Genomic DNA, 21,899 nt, shown 5'->3' with positions numbered 1-21,899 from the left:
GACGTCCTACAGAAGGTAGACGCAACGCGTGCTCGAAGATCGGGACAGCAGAAGAAGCAACTCAAGCGCGACATTGAGCTTCAAAGAGACATTTTTGCTAGGGTCACTAAGTCGCTCATCACGACGCTAATGGCTATGTCCCCTGAGCAACAGGAGCTGGATACTGAGACGAAGTGCTTGTGCGATGGAGCTTGTGATGCCCTGGATAGTGTCTGGGCGCAGATACACAACTTGCGTGTCAACGTGGAGAGATTTCGTACGGCCGAGGTAAGAGTTCAGACGCAAAACATATCCTGGAGACCTTGACTAACGCAACCATGTGCCACACTAAGCACAAAAAGAAGAAACAAGACTTGGCGGACTGCTTCAATTCCCTCGTGTCACATATAGACACTTTCGAGAAAGCCATTGTCTCCATGATTCCAAGAGACCCGATCCCTCAGCCACCGACAACACAGATGGATGCACAGAACATGAGGCTTGAATTACAAGAGGTGGAAAAGTTATCAGTTGAAGGCCGCGTGTCAAGTATGCTCCATCAGTGTCTGTGCCGCGCCTGCCCGGAGCAATGTCACGATCTACACACCACATATCTCAGTCTTCAACCAGAAGATATGGATGCCACCCCGCTGTCTAGTCCATCTGATATAGCGAGAGTCATTTGGCAGTGCCATATGGCCTTCAGGTCGACTATAGCTAAGGACCCATTCATATGGCTGAGAGTGGTGTCATCTGTCGTTGGTTCCGCCGAGAATCCTTTCACCGAAGCAAGCTTGGAAGCTCCTGAGCAAAGCGAAATCCACAGCTCCGAAACTACGGCAGAATCAACCGAAAACAACCCCAGAAAGCGTCGCGCGGCTTCCACGCCACTTGAACCACCTCTGAAGGCGCCAAAACTTCGATCCGGTCAGAGTGTGAGAAGAATATCAGAGCCTGCCCCTCCGCCGAGCCCGCCCAGCCGATTCGAAGTATGTCCAGAGCTTCTGGCACAACATGACCTTGATACGGTTGTCATGAATTTTACGGACGATTGCGGACATAACCACAACATCTTCTACCTTCCAAAGGAGAAGAGACCGATCAATAGTGCCGCAGGAGATCCCATCACCCTATCTGCGATGTTGGGCAAGAGGCAAGGCCGACACACTCTCCGAGATAAGCGAAATAAGTATATTCTTCGATTATCTCGACTTATCGCTGAAGCAGTTCTGAGATTCGATCTTCGAGATTCAGATCCTAGCCCAGAAAAATGCGTCGTCTTCTACGAATTGCCTCACAAGGACATGGACCTTGCTCCCTTCTTAAAAAAGGTGATCAGGAAACCCGACCATGCAGTCGATGCAGAGGATAACTCTGCTAGTAGAAGGTCAGACTTACTAGCGAATCTGGGGCACGTTCTGCTACAGCTCGGTCTCGTGAAGGAAACACGTGTAAGAGATGATCCTCCTCAAGATCTCAGGGGTCGGCGAAGCTACATAAAAAGAGTTGCCCCAGACGTTCAAACTCATATGGGTGCCGGATACCTTAAAGTTATTCAGCAGTGCATTAGCCTGTCGGCTCTCGGGGGTGATACTGGAGGAACCTTTGAGGAAGGCTTCAAGCAGAGTTACTACCATGGGATTGTGAAGCCACTCAGGGAAATGGAACGTTGTCTACGGACAGGATGAAATTGGTAATGGGCTTAGAAAGCGGGGAACAGAATCCACCAAGCGGTGAGTGTCACAAATCAAGGCTCAAGAACACCATATGTAGCCTGATACGCGAACACTGTTGTCCAGGAGCATGTTCATACATGTACTGTCTATACATTTTTTTGTCTTGCGTCAATGAGAAAGAAACTCTGTCTATTGTTGATTTATCACTGGCGTCTTTGCCCTCCCTTGTTGGAATTCCATCAGTCTTTATCATTTGTTTATGTTGACGCGGGAGTCCCCTCTGCAGATGCATGACCTGCAAGTCTGCGAGTCAATTTGAATGTCCCAAATCTCCAAGGCTTATGGTCCCCAAACATCTTAGCCACATCCTCAATAATGTCCTCCTGCGCACGCAATCCAACTTCGTCACGATGCCTTTTGACGATACCCTCATAATCGACATCCGACTCTAAACCTCTATTGTCAGGCGAAGAGCTGATGAGCGAAACTCGAAGACCAGTGAGCCCAAATTTCTTCCTCTCCAGTAAGGGTTCTGCGATCCAAGGGCCAACTTCAAGACATCCGTGCTGGTTACCGAAGTCTTCGATGAGCCATAATCCGAGCAAAGAGGGGGGTAAGAACTGCAGAAGGCTCGTCGACCCTGAACCCACATCCGTGAGATAAGTAGTAATTATTTCCAGGTTGGCCAACTTCCTCAACGGGCTCAGTGTATTGAAGCTTCTGTTCTCCCTGCCGAAAGACATCGCCAAAGTCTTCAGTGTGCCCGAATGCCGTGCGAGGGCCAATAAGACACTGCCCACTTCCGAAGAATCATATAATATGTCTGTTTCAAAGTGTACGAGTTCGTTAACGGATAGAAGAGTCCCCTGCAACCAGTCGTTTTCGAAGCACATAGACGCTAGACTGAGTCTAGCGATTTTCGGCGAGTTGAAAGGCGTGCGGTAGGCACAGCCATTTGTTTCCAGGCTGGTGAGATTTGGTGCTTCATCTAGAATGTGCTGGATGCCGCCGTCCTCAGCAAACGGTGTGCTTAGACTTGACTTTGCCAGGTACAAATGTCGTAAATTGCTGAAACGAGGACCTCCGTTGGCCCACAAGGTGTGGTTTTCAGTCGGGAAAAGGCATTTGAAGAGAGTACCAGCGACGAAGTAGTAGTTCAGCTCAAGGCTCTCGTTGTTGATGGCTCGAAGTGCCATTATTTCGACAACAACTTCAACAAGTTGGAAAGATGTGGACCAACGAACGGGAAGCTCAAGGCCCATCTCCATAGCTATCCCCTCCACAAAGTCTGTGTCGTTTTCCGATATGTATCTGTCTACGGTGGCCGGATGGCAATGGAGACGCCGAACTAATCCGGCACATTCGGGGTTTGCATCCCAAGTCTTCAGGATACACACGAGCTGCGAGATGGTCGGCCTCGGAAGCCACAGAAAACTCCACAGAAAGGGTCTCGTCAAATGGCGAAGCAAGCGACAAGCTCTAGAAAGAGCCGACATCGTGGCGAGATCGGCCTCAAGACGTAAAACATCGAGAATTACGGGGTTAGAGTTGTTGATCTGGTCGGAACAGCGGTGTCTTCCCCGGTTGGAATCAGCCAGTGTCGAAATGATGTGCCGGACAACTTCCACTGGCAAGTCCAACAGGGCAAACATGACGGTTGGTTGACTTGGTCCGAAGTTTGTTGTTGAACCGAGTTCATTGTTGTCAGACTTTAGCCTGGCATTATTTTCAGCTGATCGAACGGTTGCTGCCTATGATCACGCATGAAAGAGGGGAAAAGGTGGAGATTGGATTCATTCCAACGGTTTTGCCGCGAGCGAGGGTTGCTGACCCAGTTTCCCTCTTAGTCAAGGCCGACGGTGCGTTGTCGATACCTAACTTGCAAATACCATTTTGAATGAAGCTACCATCGCATCGCGCTTACACGCTAATAGGCCATGCCATTGCTACCTTTGCCACACTTCACTACATGACCACAGCACCTCTGAATGCACCGCACCGCCCTCATAGTTCCCCGTATTGTAGTAGACACACAGGGCAGTGTGCCTGTGTCGTCGTTCTTCCGAAAAGAAATGTCCACATTTGCCAGTATAGTTGATTATTTTGTCATCTTTTCGAACGCGCGGACAAGCTCCTGTTGTTAAATTAGTCTCGTTTTGAGTCAAAGATTGAATGGCGCAGTCGTTACTCACATCAAAATCGCAGTTACTCATCTTCTCAAAAACCGCCTCATTCTTCCACAGCTGCATACTGCTGATGCGGGGGGTCCTGATGCCAAAAGCCACGCAGGCCATAAAGCGCGGGTCGTTCTTTGCCGTGCTGTTCGCAAGGCACTGCCGAGCAGTAGGTGTTGTGCCTCCCTTGCCTTTCCTCGCCTCCTCATTGCAAAGAGCTCTACAGGAACCTGCAATGCTTTGCATCAGACTCTTGTCGAGAGGCTTTGGCTTGAACTCAGGCAGCACCACTTGCTGGTGCGTCTCACACCAGGTACAGTGCCCGCATTCCTTGATCGATGCATGGGTGGTATCAGCGAAGTAGGCAGCGAGAGCCCGCGTCAAGCATGTTGTCCCTGTCAGGAGGTTGACAAGATCCTGCACTCGCTGCAGGTCCTGCTTTTCCTTCTTAGTGATCTCCTTGTCAATCTGGTCGATCATGCTGTCGATCTCCGTCTTGTTTCGCGGCAGTTTCCGTTGGAGGCGAAACACATTCAATACCCCTGATTTCTGGAGTTTGACGATCCCAGACTCAGCCCAAGAGTCCAGCTTTCTGGTGATGTCGGCGCGAGAAAGCCCATTGCGGTCTGCCACCTCATCTATGTTGATATTGGTCCACAACTTTGCTTTGCGAGACCCTTTGATTATTGCAGTTGCCGTTGGAGATTTGTCGGTGACGTAGGCCCTATCTTGCAGGACTTGATACTTGTACTCGGAGTACTGAGGGGTTCCGGCGCGGAGAAGATTGAACTTCAGCTCCAAATAGGCATATATGATTGAAAGCTGGGTCTCCTACCATATAATGTAAGCGCAGGGCATCTCAGGACAGAACGTTGTCAAACCTTGATGTCAACACGTCTCGACTGCGATGTTATCCCAACAGAGAATGTCTCCCCAGGCGGCAGCTGGCAATTCTCACTGCTGCAGATCTCATCGAATAGTGCTCGAAGAGCCAGCCGCGAGGGACGTTCTCCATGGATGAGAACATTCCTCAAGAAGAAATCCTTATGGGATAAATACAGTATGCAAGTGCTGGGTAGTCCGTCGCGACCGGCTCTGCCGATTTGTTGACTGTAAGCTTCGATGCTGCTGGGAAGGTCGAAGTGGATGATAGTCCGAACGTTCGCCTTGTCAATTCCCATGCCGAAGGCAATTGTGCCAACAATCTGCACAGACACAAGAATGTCAGAGGTCTCGTGACAAGCTCAGGGCATTTCTCGACTTACAACCATGTCAGGGCTGTGGAGGAACTTATCCTGGATGTCAGTGCGAAGATCCTTGTCCAAGCCTGCGTGATAGGGCTTCGCTTTGAATCCTTTGCTGGCCAACGACTTGGCAAGCGTTTCGGCGCCCTGAAGGCATAATTAGCGGAAGAAGCATGATCTTGGACCCGCCTTACTCACCGCGTGAGTAGTGACATAGATGATGGATGGGCCGGGATGTTTCTTCAAGAAGCTGGTACAGATCTCGACCTGGTCATCTTTCTCAGTGATCGCTTGGACCGCTAGACGAAGACTAAAGCAGTTAGACGAGAGCGCGGAGAAGTATCCTGTGTGATGACTGACTTTGATCTGTACATGCTTGTGACGAACAAACCCTCTGGAGGAATATCAAACGTCGTGCGGATGTCTTTAGCAACCGCAGCAGTTGCCGTAGCTGTGAGGCAGACGACTCTCTCAACATTGGCTTCTTGGGCGAACCGGGCAACTACACAGTCTGTTAGCAAGGCGCTTGAAGGGGTCGAAGACTTGAAACCTCCTCACTCTTGAGATAGTCTGGCCGAAAGGAGTGACCCCACTACAACCACAAACAAGTCAGAATCTCAAGTCCAATGGGTTCAGAGACGAGCGGTAAGATGACCGGTTAAAAGCTCACCTCGGAGATGCAATGTGCTTCATCGATCGCCAGCAGACGGATACCACCACGGATTGTTTTAAGGGAAGCGAGAAAACCCTCGTTGTTAAGGCGTTCGGGTGCGCAGTAAAGCAAGTTAAGCTTCCCACACGAGAGCTTCTGGTGAATGTCCACGAACGTCTCCCTGGATTGGGTCGAGTCAAGTACGGCAGCACTGATACCACGACGGCGAAGAGCGTCGACTTGATCCTTCATCAAGGCGATAAGTGGAGAGATGACGACCGTGACGCCGCTGTCTTCTGGGCTTCTGGAGTTTGTTTCGCGATCGAGCTCTTTGATAGCAACCGCGGGAACCTGAGATGTTGAGTCATGAAATGTCGACTAAGGCCAGCTCGTAGCCGAAGGATAGAGCGTACCTGGTAGCACAAACTCTTGCCCCCGCCGGTAGGGAACACGACAACGGCGCTTTTACCGCCAATGATCCGATTGATGGCGGCCTCCTGCTCAAGACGAAAGCTTTTCAAGCCAAAGCGTTCGTTGAGTACTCGCTGGGAGAGTGTCGATGTTTCTGGGTCCGACTTGAGCCTTTTGGAGATTGGCTCTTCGGAACCGTCCGCGTCGTCGTTCTGAGAGCGCTTGGCGCCGGGATTGACAGCTTCGGCAGCAGCGATCAGGTCTGCCTCGTCTCCCGAATCGAAACCGAAGTCGTCATCCATGATCGTCGATGACAGACCTGGTGTTATGATGAGACGCTGTGTATCTTACTTGATGACCAGGGTGGTATTGGTAGATGGATTGGATGATAGTAGCGGCGGCCGGGGTTGGAGTCGAGGCAGCGACGGCCGGTGGTGTGGTCCCCCATTTGGGAAGTTGGGACCCGTCGCGCCCTCTGGGAACACGACGTACGCGCGGACGCACGTGATGGTTAGTCATCATGTCACCAGCCGGTGGATCGACCCACGCACGGGCACTCACTCACTCACTCACTCACTCACCCACTTGTGTTTGGAAAGGGCAGATGAGATGATAGATACCCCCAGCGTCTTGAATTACTGATCTGACACTGAGGCTCAAACTACAACAAAGGTTTTGGTCTAAAGCCATCGTATATTTCTTGAAGTAACCTCTTGTTTCTTACTGTTTTGTCTTACTTATTTCAGAACTCAACCTGTAACCTTGATCCATCTCAATACGCTTCACCAAGTTCACCCACCACTCTATGTCATTGTCTAATCTAGACATAGAGCATCGAGTCTAAATAAAAACACGCTAACAAACGCATCGTTTGGTCTTGATCAGTGGTCGCATCGGCACTTAATTGGCATCACTCTCTTGACATGGAGAAGACATACACATGGCTAGGCAGAAACAACTTGAAATAACCATGACAAAGCAAAGTAACCATCATGCCATCCTTGAGATGATCCTTCCACTCAGATGGATTCTCACTGCGTCCGTTGGATCTGGCTGCCTGATGAGAGGACTGGATGAAGGTACTCCAATGGCGAAGGAAACTCAATAGCCAGCCGTAGTTACAACTCAAAGCAAGCAAACCTATCTTATCACATATTATTTGCTATTTGGACATCTAGCTTTGACTTTCAACGTTCGCTTCCTCACATAGTCGTCGAACTCTTCAAACCAGATTAGCCTTGAACAGCCATTGAAGTCTTCATGGTTGCAACGGACCCTTGGTCACATTGGTTCGTTCGGACTCGACCCTGGTCGTCCCACAGTGGCTCCTTGCAGGGATAACGGAAGTGAACGCACCAACGCGTCCAGACTTTCTCTTTCTCCGCCTCAATTCTCTGGCTCTCAATGTCCTCTCTCCCCATTCTGCGGCTGGGTTGTGCCTCCTCCTCCGCCACCCTCAGCACCTGTGTAGGAACGCAAGTGGCTTGACATAAGGCTCAAACAGAGCGAAAGGGAACATCGGAGGGGTTTCACGGCATCCACCTACCTAGTTCAGGCACTCACAATGCCTCGGAAGGGTAGTCGGAAGACCAGAACGGGGTGCATCACCTGCAAGTGAGTGCGTCTGAGACATTCCCTCCGATGTCATTTCTCCAGAAAGCTGTGTTGGATTGAAGGGAATTGAACTTGATACAAGGCGAACAGTCGTCTAACGGTCACTAGAATCCGCAAAGTCAAATGCGACGAGGCCAAGCCAACATGCAACCGCTGCACCGCGACCGGCCGGCATTGCGACGGCTACCTTCCCGGCCACTCCGGCTCGGCAAACAGTTCGGACTCAGAACTCAGCTTGTACAGGCCAGATGGCTTCCCAGGGATCAAGACTGCCGGCGAGAGCCGGGCCCTGCAGTACTTCTGTCAGACTGCGGGCCCGCAGCTCTCAGGCGCTGTAGACCCCTTTTTCATGTCAAAACTCGTCATGCAATTCACAAATTACGAGCCAGCAGCTCGCCACTCTGTTCTGGCCATCAGCACACTTGCTGAGCAGCTTCAGAAGGGCTTGAGTGGCCAAGCAGTTCGCCTCCGCGAGCAAACTTTCGCTCTCCATCATTACAACGCAGCGATACAGAATGTGAGAAGCTTAACGTCGACGGATACGCATCCTGTCGTGCTTCTAGTCTGTATACTGTTTATCTGCATTGAGATTCTTCAGGAGAACCGTGGGACGTTTATCCAACATTGTAAACACGGGTTTTCACTATTGCAACGCACAGCATCCGAGTATGCTTGGACTCGACAATACCTCTTACCTCTCTTCAGACGCGTTGCCATCAGCGCTTTTCTATGGACCGACGACCCAGCAGATTTTCCAGACTTGGCCGGCTTGGAGCATCCCGTTCCTGACGCTTTCTTCACATTTACTGACGCACAAGTAATGATCGACGATCTCTTCAGCCGCACATTGAGACTAGTACGCCGCAGCGACCGGTATCGTATCGATCCAGAAAACAGCGGCCCGCCGCCACAACATCTTCTTGCCGAGCAAACAGAGTTGCTTCTCTTGTTGGACCAGTGGAAGAGACTTCTCAAAGAATTTGAAGCTCGGCCACTATCACCTCCGGGAAGAAACTCTCCTGGAACGGAAAACCTAACGAAGACGCTGCGGTTCATCCTTCAGTGTCGCTACGAATCTTGCAGGACATGGGCAGAAACGGCGCCGAGCTTGGAGGGTTACGACCATGAGAAGTACCTAGCCGCCTTCGACCGAATATTCGACGGCCTTGGTATCACAAATCCGGAGTTCCGAGCGGATTTCAGGCGGTCGCCCACGACCATGTGCGACGCAGGATATGTGCCAATGATAACGTTGACGTCTGCGAAATGTTCTCACTTGGACTCACGCCTAACAGCCTTGAACCTGATCCCGGTTTCGGGTCTGCCAAGAGAGGCACTGTGTCTTGCGGCACATGGTTGGGGCTGTTCTGGAATATCTGAGCATCCTCAAATAATCCAGACGCCTCACGACGATATGGATGATTCAGAGTCTAATGAAATAATGCAGACTAGTACTACATACCCTACATAATAAGAAGAAAGCATTGGGGTTCGCAATCGTCACCTGTGCCTTGATGCCCCTTCGCATCATCTGCGAGACTGGAAACTGGGAAATAGGTCTTCCGGATTTGGACGCTGATGAAAAATTACAGGGGTTGCTGTGATAGATACAGCAGTGTGCGGCGTCTAATTCGGCCAGTTTCGTTGATTCTCGCTCACTGGCAATCTGTTTTTCAAGTGCAAACCTTTGTCCTCCACACTTGGCTAAAGTGATTGATGTCGCAATAAACTCCAAACTAAAACACTCAATCAACTTTAACTAAGGCTTTACCGAGAACCCGTAACCTTGATCAGCAAGCCGTTGCATGCCAGTGTGGTTGACCGAGTGGTATCGTCCGGCCGAGGCTCGGTCGATCAACCCGAACCGAGACATTAGAGGTGTCATAACAAATACATAAGTATCCAGCCACGGCGTACTATCTTTCGGCTCCCCCACCGGTTCACCCTGGCTTCTCATGTCTTCACCACCGGAATCCTGAGTTAGGATTCCGAGCGCAGGGTGTATCTCTTTGCCATGCAGCGAAAGACGGTGACTACAGCAGTGCATAGTGATGCGCGGTATATCAACCAAACGTGGCAGACGCAAGTCCCTAACCACTGTAGTTTACGATGACCAGCGTGGAGCGTAGGTCAGGTCGGCCGATACCATCCTTGGGTGCAGGACATCACAGACCCCAGCCGATTTCAATCACAATTAGTCAAGTTGGAACGGAGAGGTGAGTTGAGGATTGAAACTTGGTCAGGCAAGACGCGAGAGTCGGGCCGGCGGATGACTTAGACTAACCCATCTCGGTTCCGCCGGCCCCCCGCGTTCGAATACCCCGGAAGGCCGGTTTGGTGGGGGCCGAGGTTCGGCGCTCCGAAGTCTCCACTTTCGGTTCGGCACGGTAATGTATAGAATTGATGAGTACATGTACTCATGCCGACCCGATAACAACTGCAACCCCTGGACGGTTCTTACTCCTGCTGCAGTTTGAAGCGACTCTTAGAACTATACGACACTGTCTTCCCAGCCTGTTGGGCAAATTAGCTCAATACCACCTGTTTCCATTCCTCAAGCGGAGGGTGAAGATACGGTATATCGTTGGGACAAACCTCGACAGCTACGATCTCACACAATGACCTGTCCGTTCAGCGATTCTCGACTCCTTTTTCAGGATTTGGCTACCGCCCGAGAAAGTGATGGGATTAAATTCAGCCAAAAACTCGGAGGCTATGTCGTTTCTCGGTACGACGATATCGTATCTGTACTTGACAACCCGGAATTCTTCAGTTCCCGACCCACCGTCCCCGAGTTCCCGCCAATGGTCCGTGATCTGTTCGCCAACAAAGTGCCTGACAAGGGTACTTTACTAGCTCACGATAATCCGGATCATGATCGACTACGGAAAAGCGTCGCGTCCTTTTTCGTGCCCCGAAGACTAGAGAGGTTCGAGCCAATGCTTCGCGCCGCTGCGCACGACATGATTGATGGTTTCATCGAGTCTGGCTCCGTTGAGATCAAGAGTCAATTCGCGCTACCGGTGCCTTTGCGATGCATCGTGGTGGTGGCTGGGTTAGACCCATCTAAGTGGGAATGGATTGGGCGTTGTCTCTCTTTATTCGGCGGTATCACCAAGACAGGAGAAGACGTCAGCATCCAGCAAAAGGTTCAGGATGTTCTGGACCTTCATTCATACATCGCCAATGTCATCGAAGACCGCCGAAATGATCGCAGGGATGATTTGATCAGTCACATTTGGGACGAGCGAGATGCCGGAAACGTCCGCATGACCGACTTTGAGCATCTGAGCATGATTCCCGGCCTCTTACTTGCAGGGCATGAGACGACTACCAACGTGCTATCCATGGGCCTCGCGCATCTACTGCATCATGAACTGTGGGAACGCATCAATCAGAGTAGTGAGGCCAGAGTGGCTGCGATCGAGGAACTGTTACGCTACGAGTCTGCCATAACAGGCATGCCACGCGTCGTTACAAGAGAGACGACTATTGGAACCAAAACTCTGCACCGAGGAGAGAGGCTATTCGTCGCATACAACTCGGGCAGTCGAGATAGCACCAAGTTCGACAACCCAGATCACATCGACATCGATCGCCGTTCAAAGACTCAGCACCTGGGATTCGGGCGGGGAGTTCACGCCTGCCTGGGAGCTCCCTTCGCCCGGCTACTTCTGAGGACAGAGCTTTCGGTACTTCATGAACGTCTCGCTAATCTGAGACTGGAAACATCTTATGAAGAGATCAAGTACAGCGATGTCCACGAAGGTCGCGGGCCAGAGGCGGTCAGGGTCTTGTGGGATCCCCCAGCTTCTCGTGAGACAGGTCGCCGTGTACAAAGCAACACCATTAAGAGATTGCTGGCTCAGCACAAGAATCTGGAAGTATTGGTCAGAGATGCCACTGAAATTGCCTCTGGTGTGATGCGACTTACCTTGCAACCTCTCGATGGCACGAAGGCTCCAGCCTGGACTCCAGGTGCCCACATCGATGTGGATGCTGGCCACTTGGGCTTCCGGCAGTATTCAATTTGTTCAAATCCGCATGATCTTGGATCAATTGACATTGCGGTGCTCAAGACAAATGAATCGGGAGCCTCTCAATTCATTCATACTACAATCAAGAAGGGCCACAAGTTGGTCATTCGCGGACCAAGGAACAATTTCCACTTCGAACCCGGACTCCGAAAAACCGTTTTCATCGCAGGGGGAATAGGCATCACTCCCATCAAGCCCATGGCTAATGAGGCAAAGTTGCAGGGTAGGGACTATAGCATCATTTACTTGGGTCGCGACCGGAAGACTCTGGCGTTTGTTGACGAGCTTGTCGAACACCACGGAAACCGCTGCATCACCTGGATCACCAACGATCACGGCGGAAGCCGAATGAATATAGATGGTCTTCTCAACTCCATGGAGTTGGATGGTCTTCGAGTGTACTGCTGCGGCTCCGAAAGCCTCCTCACTCAAGTTGAACGAAGCTTGGAAAATGCACCGCCGGACGTCCTGCGAGTGGAACGATTTTCCGTCACCTCACAAGAAACAACAGAGAATACTGCATTTGATGTTGTTTTGGGTCGAAGTGGGAAGGTGCTGAGGGTGCCTGAGGATAGGTCAATCCTCGATGTCATCAATGAGGCTGGTGCTGGAGTGATATCAACTTGCAACAAGGGTCTCTGCGGTACTTGTGAAGTGAGAGTGTTGAGTGGCCTGCCCGACCATCGCGATGCCGTTTTGACCCCACTTGAAAGAGCCGAAGGCAGTACAATCATGACCTGCGTATCGAGATGCAGGAACGACAGGCTTGTGTTAGATCTTTGGTAGCGTAGATATAGACCGACCAGACAGTTTAAAGGAAGAAGCCATATTTCTGCCTTGACTTAACACCTTCCATGGTAGCGTTAAAAAGTGCGAGACTTGATCCCGACACAACCTTCGAGCGAGGGATGTAAGTCAGTATAGTTAGGTGTGAATACACTTCTATGAATGATCGTAGTTCATTATGAGGAAGCCCTCGTAGGCTTTGAATTTCATTCGCGAAGCTATCTAGATACAATGTGTTCCAAATTGCAAACTAGGCCTGGCTTAAGCGGAACCAGTCTCAGCCTTCTTGCTATCCCTCTCAGACATGTAAGCACGCCATTTAGGGTTGAGAATGTACACAGGAATACCGAGCAAGAAAATGGCACCGAAGATACCAGCCAGGACACCGAAAGCAGTCTCATACCCAAACCGTTCAACCATAGGCGTCAGCCCATATGTCACTCCAAATGATACCACATTCTTCGTCCCAACGACCACCACCAGTGCGGGTCCGGGATGTTTGGGAGCCGCTTCGGAAGCAAACGTCGTCGAGATGATGATAATCGCCGTGAACGAGTACTGGAAGATGGTCCAGCCCATGTAAGGCCCCCACCATGTCGTTCCTCCGGGTGCAGTGTAACCGTATAGCAACAACATCCCAACACCAACAATAGCAGGTGGCACCATTGTGACCAAGTGGTGTTCTGGGATGTGGACGCCTCGGTTGCGACGAGCCAGCCACATCACAAAGGGGTTGCCAATGAAAGTGCAGAAAAGCATTCCCAGAACAGCGCCAATAACGCCACCAACGTTGATGAGGCCAATGTCGGCGGCTTGCCAGTGATAGTTCTCCATCAAGACGGCATTGTAAGTCAGTGACATGCCTACTCCACAGCCGAGAGCGATTGAGGAGGTGAGAACGGCATAGATGATTCCAGGTGAGGAGAATGACTCTGCCATATGCTTCCAGCTCATCCACATGACGCGCATTGGTTGAGGATGAGGCGTCGACCAGGGTTTGATCCGTTGCATGTACGTCTTCCGTTCAATGGCACCGGCAGCATTGGAGGCGTTGGGTGCCGTCAATCCAGAGCGGTTCATGTCTTCCAGGTATGCCTGTGCCTCTGAATCAGGAATGACTCTGGTGACACCGAACTCGTCTGTAATGACAAGTTGGCCATCCAATGACTCCGGTGGCCGGGTAAACTGCGTTTCGAAAGCGAAAAAGAAAGCAATTACCAGGCCGACAACCACTGTAATGACAAAAACCCAGTAATACCACCTCCAGCCCAAGTCATGGTTGATGTAAGAAGACGCCAGGTTGATTGTAGAAGAGATCGCGTTTTGTGCCATCCAGTACAGGCCAAATATCCGAGACCGTTCGTGTAGGAATGTGATTTCGGTGAGCATGAGTGGAAGCAGTGACTCCGAAGCACCAGTAGCCAGACCCTGGACTACACGTGAGGCTAGATGTCCGGTATAGCTGTCTTGCAGAGCCGCAGCAATAGTAGCTATGAGCAAGATGACCATGAAGCCGAGAAACACAGGACGGCGGCCGTAGGCGAGCGAAAGCGGAAGTATGATGTAGTTCCCTGCGCTTCCATGTCAGCAAAGCCCTTGATTGATGGCAGCCTGGCCTAATGTCTTAGAGTTGAGGCAACCTACCGAGACCTATGCAGAGCGTAGGGATTGTTATAAGGAGAACAATCTCATCAGATGAGTAGCCTTGAGGGGCGTACATCTGGAAAAAGACGTTGAGGATGGCGCCGAGGCCGCTAGCGATCGACAAGCCCATACTGGAGAACCAGCAGCAGCAAAAGACCAGACCATATTTCTCCCATTTCCTGAAATTCAGAGGATCGTTTGGATCCGAAGATGGAATTGGAATCTTTCGAATCTCGCCATCTCTGTTGATGAGAAGTGCATTGCCGTCCACATGGCCGTGGTTGTTGCCAACATCCGGCTTCAGATCTTCAAGGTGTTCAACGCCGCTGTCGATCTTGGTGTCTTCGGGAATCGGGGCTGCCGCAGACATATTTTCTTGTGTCCTGAATGTTCGTCAAGGAAACTGGAGCTCGCCAAATCGGCTGAGGCGTGCGCGCGTCGCAATTTCCAAGTAGCTCTTTGCCAAAGAGTAGCCCACAACACGTTACGACTGCGATTAACCGTCGCAACTGCAGGGGTAGTAAAGACAGCCAACTCTATTACTATGTAAAGAGAAGAGACGTACATGTCACAGTCCGGAACTCAAATAGTTGAAAAGGCTCTCTTTTCAAATTGCCGCATGTTGTCATCTGATGAGGTGTTCGTCGGAAACTGGAGGCCAACACGGGCGACCCCCGTTCCCCGAAGTGGGGTTAATTGGAGATCAACCCCGGACTTGGCACTAACACAACTTCGGCTCGGTTCGTTCATGGTGAAGATGCCGCTGGCGTTCGGCTCGGCACCAGCTTGCTTGCTCGCTTTCTTTTGTCTATTGCCAAATACGTTAATAGTGCAGATCTGGTCCGAAAACCCAACGAACTCCATCAACCTCATAGTAACCAAGACAGCCACATCTTAGGAGCGGCAGCTTTCAAGCCACGAGGTGGCGCCCGTCTTGGCATTTGGTCAGGCCTCAAGAATTTCTTCAAGAATTTCTCTTACAGATCAATGGCATGCATAGCCGAGTCAGAATACTATTGGACTTCTGAGTCCATTATTGAGGCCAGAATTACCCGGGAATGAGGCAGACCACAGGCCAACACAGCAAGGTGGTAGACGTGCAAGGTCTCATTGGTTCCATAAAATAAATTCCGCAGTCTTACATACAAGCAGGGCGAAATAATCGATCCTGAAACTTTACGAAGGAGCAACTTCCTCGATCATGCAGCGGCATCGTAGACATGCCACTGGTCGCCAACTCTGTAACCTGTTGGAAAGGGGTCTTCAGGATCTAGCACAACCTGCTTGTAGCTCGTAATCCAAGCCCTCCCTTTCACCGTTGGAATGATGGCATCGCGATCTCCAATCTTCACAACCTTGGAAATACGGCAGTCGAAGGCCGTATCAATGACACTAGTGTGTTTAAAGCCCTCGCCGACGGCCAATTGTCCCTTGGCGTGAAGGAGGGCAAGTCTCGCACTCGTGCCAGTTCCACATGGACTCCTGTCAAGCCGGCCAGGAGAGACAACGACGGTGTTCTTGGCAACCTTGTTGAAGCCATCTTGTATCGGTTCGGTAAATTCAAGCACCGACACCCCTTTAATTTCAGGGTTTTCTGGGTGATGAGGCGTATACGTTGCACGAATTGTCTGCTTGATCCTTTCGCCAAGCTCAACAATCTTTGCGGCCTGATTTGGCTCGATACGAAGGCCCACGGATGCAGCATCAACGATGGCGTACCACATGCCTCCCCAGACAATGTCGGCAGACACGGCTCCGATCCCCGGGACTTCAACGCGCAAATCAAGTCTGTCGACGAATGCGGGAACATTATCAAACGCCACAGACTTGCATTTACCGCCTCGGCACTCCGCGGTCACACCGACCAGCCCTGCGGCGGTGTCAAGGGAGAATGTGGTCAGAGGCTCCTTCGTAGGGATCATCCCTGTTTCCAACAAAACGGTCGCGGTGCAAATGGTGTTGGAACCGGACATTGGCGCGTACTCATCACTCTCCATGATGAGGAATCCCGCCGCCGCATCGGGATTGCAGGGCGGAAGTATCAGGTTCGTATTCTTGGGCGACCTTCCTCGAGGCTCATTGAGAAGCATTTGCCTTAGGTCGTCTTGGTGCTTTGAGAAGTGTTGGAGCTTGTGCCACATGGTGGGCGCAGGCACATCCAAGACTCCGCCGGTTATGACGTCGCCCACCTCTCCCTCGGCGTGACATCCGACGACTGTGATGGTGCGTGTAGATCTCATGTTGGGCTAACACAGCCTGGAAGGCTTCTACTTCGACAGTCGACGTGAATAGATTGGGTGCTGTAATGACACCAGAACGCGGATAATTCAGAAAGAAACCCGGAACCAAGAGGCCTACTTATTCAATTGCACTGGAAGGTAAGTGCTTTAGTTACGTTCCCCTACTCGGTTTTGCTACTTAGCCGGTGCTTGCCAGTAACTTCACCCGTATGTTACCCCGCATCGGATGAGTGAGATCTTGTCGCGGAAACCTTCCTCTCTTGAGCCAGTGTCTAGCAGAACGGTACATGTAATCATTTGAATTACTTGAATCTGACGTTCTCGATATTTAGTTTTGATAGAAATACAGATCGACCAGCAGGCTGCTTGTTTGTTCTGCATGGACCCGATGAGGCTCAACAAAATACCTTCAAATTTAATTTTGAACGAGGTACCGACAGAGCCTGGTGGGCCAAAATACATATGAAGCAGAGGATCAATGTCTTACAAATTTCTCGGAGTTACATCCGCATTGCAGTACTGCACCTGGCGTGAGACTTCGTACTACTTGCCTGGCATTCAGCTGGCCTGGATATGTATTATGTACCGGCGTGAGACGCGTGGTTGGCTTCAGAAAAGAAAACTCGCATCTTTCAGCCTACCACGTAACGCCGCGGGCCGTCATAGGGCTGATGTCAACATTGCTACGGTGGGGTCAAGATGGTGTGTTGCAACGACCTTACGGCGATGTAAGCGGAAGGTGGCATTAAAGGTCGGCCGACTTTGCTGCCCCTCTCGCCAAGATTTGAACGCCTATGCTGCAACTATCTGAGCTTTGAATGTCGATTTCACCTATACATCAGGACAGGCGGACTTCAAAGGGCAGGAGCCCGGTAATGGGGAGCTGTCACTCTCACTTCTGCAGCCCAAGCGCGCATCCCGTGATCTTCGTTTCCAGTCATCGTTGAACTGTCAACTAATTAAACGCTTCCGCGGCCTTCGTGATAGCGATGGGGCACTTGCCAGCTCGCGTCCTCAGGTCATGTTTGAGGCTGTAGGCAACCAAGACGTGGCATTTTATCGAGGTCCGGGCCCAGACTCGGTTACGAATGCACGCAGAATACACAGCATTTTAGGCTGCTATCAATTGATAGAAAATTGGGTCAAAACCTGTTTCATAGCATATCTGCGGAGCTAGCTAGGCGCAACGTTTATATTGATGCCTTCAGCTGAACTTGATATGTTTAATTCGATACGGCGAATATTGACTCTAAGAAACCGCCGATTGGCTTTGCCCTGCAGACGAGGGAAATTGGCAAAAGGCGGCGATGCTGGGGTGTAATCCCACGGACATTCGAGGTCCCCGACGAGTAGAGCCAATCAAGCCCTTCTCCTTGACTGTGGATCAGTGTTGATTGGTGTTAGACAGTGAAGTCATCGGGGGTTCACTTCGGAGCCGTCCCCGTTCGACCAGTTGATTTGCCGTTTTTCGAGACATAACCCCCCACGAAATCATGTCTCCTCTGTGGCTGCGTCTGTTAGGGCTGATTGGAGATGGATGGGCGGTTACCCGTGAGTGTTGTACACACGCATACAACTCAATTGCGTTATACCGGATTAGGATAATACTCTGGCCAAGACCAACGCCAAGAGAGGCGTCTCACCCGGGGGTGGGTATCGTGGCAATCAGTAAGGCTTTCCGCGGGCGCGAAGCAATGCCTTTATAAGAATCCACCAAACGAACCGGACCTGGGGCCGGACCTGGACCCGGGCTCTACACTGTCAATCTTGACTGGCCTTGTCCTATTTACTTTCTATTGCTTGATAAGGAAGCATCTGTGCGCCACTTCTCACCCGAAAGAAGGTTATCTGCAGTATTTCGGCTTTACCCGAGCATCGGCTCACACCCAACACCTAAGCGCCATGTCAACCCAGACGTTAGTGTTAACACAACCGAATATGTCATCTACATCGGCATCCCCAGAAGCTCCAGAACGACGCCGTTGCTGGGAATGCCTCCGCCGTCGACTAGTTTGCGATTCGATCCGGCCCGTATGCAACAAATGCCGGGTTTCTGGCATTGTTTGTCCAGGATATGACGACAAGAAGCCGCTCACTTGGCTTGCTCCGGGAAAGGTCACATGTCGTACACGACGCAAGAGCCGTGCTCAGCCAAGCAACACCGGTACCACCAAAGCTGTACCCAAGAAGGCAGACAAGAAGAAAGAGGACCCCTCAGAGAACAGGAAACCAGAACTCTTCGGCGGCGTAGAGTGTATCCTTCACGTACCACTGAGAACGGACGTCTGCGATGTGTACGATGCCGTGCAGTACTGTGAGTTATCGAGAATCCTCCTTGGACCAGTCCCACTAACGGCGAGTTAGACAATTCTGTTTTCTACCCGCATACCAGTTTTGGCCACAAAATGAATCAAATCAACGTATTCGTGGACCAGATACCTCTAGGAGTGGTTCGGTATCTTCCAACAGCAATTGCACACAACTTAGTCTGCGTTGTTTTTCAACACCGGGTGTGTGTACAGACACAGTGGAAGATAGACTGCCCGTCAGTGAAGCACGCAGAGGCGCGCTTACATCACCACCGAGGAATCACCATCCGGGCTCTGAATGAGGATATTGCCAATGAAAAGACTCAGAGCAGCGACGTTGTACTGACAGGCGTGATCATGCTCCTTCAATCAGAGGTGTGTTTTTCGACCATTCTCTCAACGATCCGCATTCCGCTTACCAATTCTTATCATAGATTCAATCGTGTATCTCACCTAACTGGAGGCAGCATGTCAATGGTCTTCTCGCAATGCTTCAGTGTCGTGGAGGTGCCTTGCAGTGGGCGAGAGACTCACCATTGCTAAAAGGAATTTTACTCTCTTTCCTGATGTACGTCTCAAGCGCAGATTATCCTAAGCTTCGGTCCCCAGCCATGTTCTGGAGCTAATCTGAATAGATGCGCAACCTTTGCCAACACATCCAGTCCTCCAGGGGACCACGTGCGAATAGCACCCCACGACGAGTTGATTGAGCTCACCGAAGACTTGTACCCTCTCGGGCTCCATCCGAACCTTCCCTGTCCCATGCCCCTATTCCTGGAGATTATCAGAATCAACAACATCCGGGACGAGGTGTCTAATAGACGTCTTGACAAAGAAATGGCCCAGTCAACAGCTTCGGATATCCTCAAGCGCATCGAAGCCTTTGAGGTTGGGACTTGGGATGGCTACTACGAAGACCAAAGCAACAACGAAATCATCGGCCTCATGTTTCAGTCTGCAGTGGCTCTATTCTGCATCTCTTCCCTGCAGAGCTTGTCTGTTCTGCCGTCGTCAAATCGACTGATGGTGGTAAAAACGGTGCACAGCAACCGGTTGTTTCTTCTTCTGGAGCAGTCAAGGAAGCGTCCCGTAATTCACAAGTCAGTACAGTGGCCACTCATAATCGCCGGGGTAGAAGCGGGAGCAAGGGTTGAAAAACGTCAAATGGTGTCTGAGCTTTTCCTGGAGCAAAGAACTGACTTCGGCACCCCTATGCCGATGCATGCAAAGGGTGTACTGCGTAAATTTTGGGATGGGCAGCACACAAACTGGGATTCGTGCTTTGGGCGTCCGTATGCGTTTGTTTCGTAACTTGAGAGAAGATGAGCACTGTAATACAGTACAGACCTCTGGACTGAGTTCAACTGTGTGGTTGACTTTTACCGTGTATTGTCTACTCATCTGGAATAATCTTCCGCTCGCACGCTGTTGGCACACCGGGGCCGAAATCTTGCTTTCGGCGCCGTGTGTGGGGGGGGGGGGGGGGGTGCGGGTGGACCCATTGAAGACGGCCCGGGGATGCCCCGCACACGGATGCCCGACGTCTGAGGACCGGCTGGCCGGGCATAAGAGCAGCATACGTCGCAGTTAGTCGACATTTGAGAACATCAATAAGAAATTCATTTCAGTGGGCGCCGCCACCCAAAGGGAAGCGCAGTAAAAGATGGCAGCGAGCCTTAAAGGCCTTGCTCAGCGTTTGCGCCCGCGCCAAAGACGCCTGAAAGCCAAACTCTAATTATGAAGGACGAACAAAGTCTGAACATTTGATCTCCCAATTTCTCATCCTACCTTGCAAAATGAGCCCGCCAACACTACAGACTAATTCCATGGACGGGCATTTACAGCGCGGCATGTTGAAGGAGGTTATAATCGTGAATAGCCATACTGACATGAGAAGATTAACGGGCTAAATGGCACCCATCCCCAGTGAATTCAACACTTCTCACGTCGTTATGACACAAGGCAGTATACAGAGCAAATACTACAGCGACAACAGCAGTAAACTAACAGCAACATCAACGAGAGTAACGATGAGAGTAATACTGCCAACAATCAGGGGCCCTGACTTGCCCTCGGGTGGGTGTAACTTAGCTTGGCCCTTAAAATAGTCTCTAATAGTGTAAGTTTTATGATTCGGAGGCGGCGTCGTCTTTGCCCAAAAGAGAGCGGACTCATGGCATGTGTCATGCAAAGCTTTAACTAGTCGTACTGGATGTATGCGTCAAGGGGAACTACTTGAAACATTGTCATTATATTGTCAGCAACGTTTTCTTTTTTCTTCCAGGTTGCTAGAGCCGTGATCAAGTGAAAACGCATTGACGCGGGAAAGCACTCGGCGACGGCTCCACCCGCTAGGCAGTAGCTACCACGCGAGCCAGTAAAGCAAACTATCGCCTAGTAATTCGCCACTGCTCGTCAACTTCTCCGTCCCCACGAACCATGCGATCCATCATCTTAATCACTCCGTAGACGTTCATTGGAGTAGTTTGACCAGATGTTGGGCTGACTTTGGCCCGAGGCCGTCCACATCAGCCAAGGTAATAACCACCAACCGGAAGTAAAATTACATGTAGAAGCCTGTTTATAGCGAACAGTCTTACATCGGGAACATGTAACTGACTCAATGAGCTATCTGCTTAATGCGTAGACTATTGAAGCCAAACGCAGCTGACACTAACGCAGCTGAGCCTCGCTGAGTCGAGTCTTCTAGACCACCCTCGAACCCGGCTACTTTTAGGCTGATTTAGTATGACTTTAAGTTTACACTACGATCTTGCCCTTGCTAGGACACAATTCCCACCAGATTCCCATCGTTTCTAGATTAAACAGTAGACGACTATGGGGTGAAATAACCCAAAAGGCTTATAATCTAGAAAGCCTTGGGAAATAATCTTTGCGGGAGAATTCGTATAAATGAGTAAAAGTGCTACCTATCTTCCGACTTTTTCGAACTTCGGAATCACCTTGTTTTCTTCAATTGCATGGTATTCTATGAGATTAAGTTTATATACCAATCGTTTTTGTTTCAAACTCTACGCATTGTTTCCATAACGCTCTCTTAGCTCTCTACAGATGCATATTCTCAATGTTGGCCAGATTATTACCTTTGGTATGGCTTGCTTCGTTGCCACCT

At 50.7% G+C, this 21,899-nt stretch overlaps 4 protein-coding genes across 4 annotated transcripts; 1 reads left to right on the top strand and 3 right to left on the bottom strand.

Annotated features, from left to right (window-relative positions):
- Window positions 1-3,753: 3,753 nt before the first annotated feature.
- On the bottom strand, window positions 3,754-6,438 carry CkaCkLH20_05471 (RecQ family ATP-dependent DNA helicase; the record flags this gene model as incomplete). Its single annotated transcript, XM_038888190.1, has 9 exons — window positions 3,754-3,789; window positions 3,848-4,660; window positions 4,711-5,034; window positions 5,095-5,220; window positions 5,272-5,383; window positions 5,434-5,575; window positions 5,632-5,665; window positions 5,744-6,076; window positions 6,139-6,438. The coding sequence occupies 9 exons, from the start codon at window positions 6,436-6,438 to the stop codon at window positions 3,754-3,756; spliced, it is 2,220 nt and encodes a 739-aa protein (XP_038746666.1).
- A 4,251-nt stretch (window positions 6,439-10,689) lies between these two features.
- On the top strand, window positions 10,690-12,573 carry CkaCkLH20_05470 (cytochrome p450; the record flags this gene model as incomplete). The annotated part of the gene is made up of 1 exon (XM_038888189.1): window positions 10,690-12,573. One exon carries the CDS (start codon window positions 10,690-10,692, stop codon window positions 12,571-12,573), a length of 1,884 nt encoding a protein of 627 aa, XP_038746665.1.
- A 261-nt stretch (window positions 12,574-12,834) lies between these two features.
- CkaCkLH20_05469 (uncharacterized protein) lies at window positions 12,835-14,587 on the bottom strand (the record flags this gene model as incomplete). Its single annotated transcript, XM_038888188.1, has 2 exons — window positions 12,835-14,144; window positions 14,218-14,587. The coding sequence occupies 2 exons, from the start codon at window positions 14,585-14,587 to the stop codon at window positions 12,835-12,837; spliced, it is 1,680 nt and encodes a 559-aa protein (XP_038746664.1).
- Window positions 14,588-15,416: 829 nt separating this feature from the next.
- CkaCkLH20_05468 (proline racemase) lies at window positions 15,417-16,457 on the bottom strand (the record flags this gene model as incomplete). The annotated part of the gene is made up of 1 exon (XM_038888187.1): window positions 15,417-16,457. One exon carries the CDS (start codon window positions 16,455-16,457, stop codon window positions 15,417-15,419), a length of 1,041 nt encoding a protein of 346 aa, XP_038746663.1.
- Between the last annotated feature and the right edge of the window lie 5,442 nt (window positions 16,458-21,899).

The sequence above is a fragment of the Colletotrichum karsti genome, assembly GCF_011947395.1.
Source record: "Colletotrichum karsti strain CkLH20 chromosome Unknown Scaffold15, whole genome shotgun sequence".
NCBI lineage: Eukaryota > Fungi > Ascomycota > Sordariomycetes > Glomerellales > Glomerellaceae > Colletotrichum > Colletotrichum karsti.
This window is presented reverse-complemented; position numbering and strand designations above follow the sequence as displayed.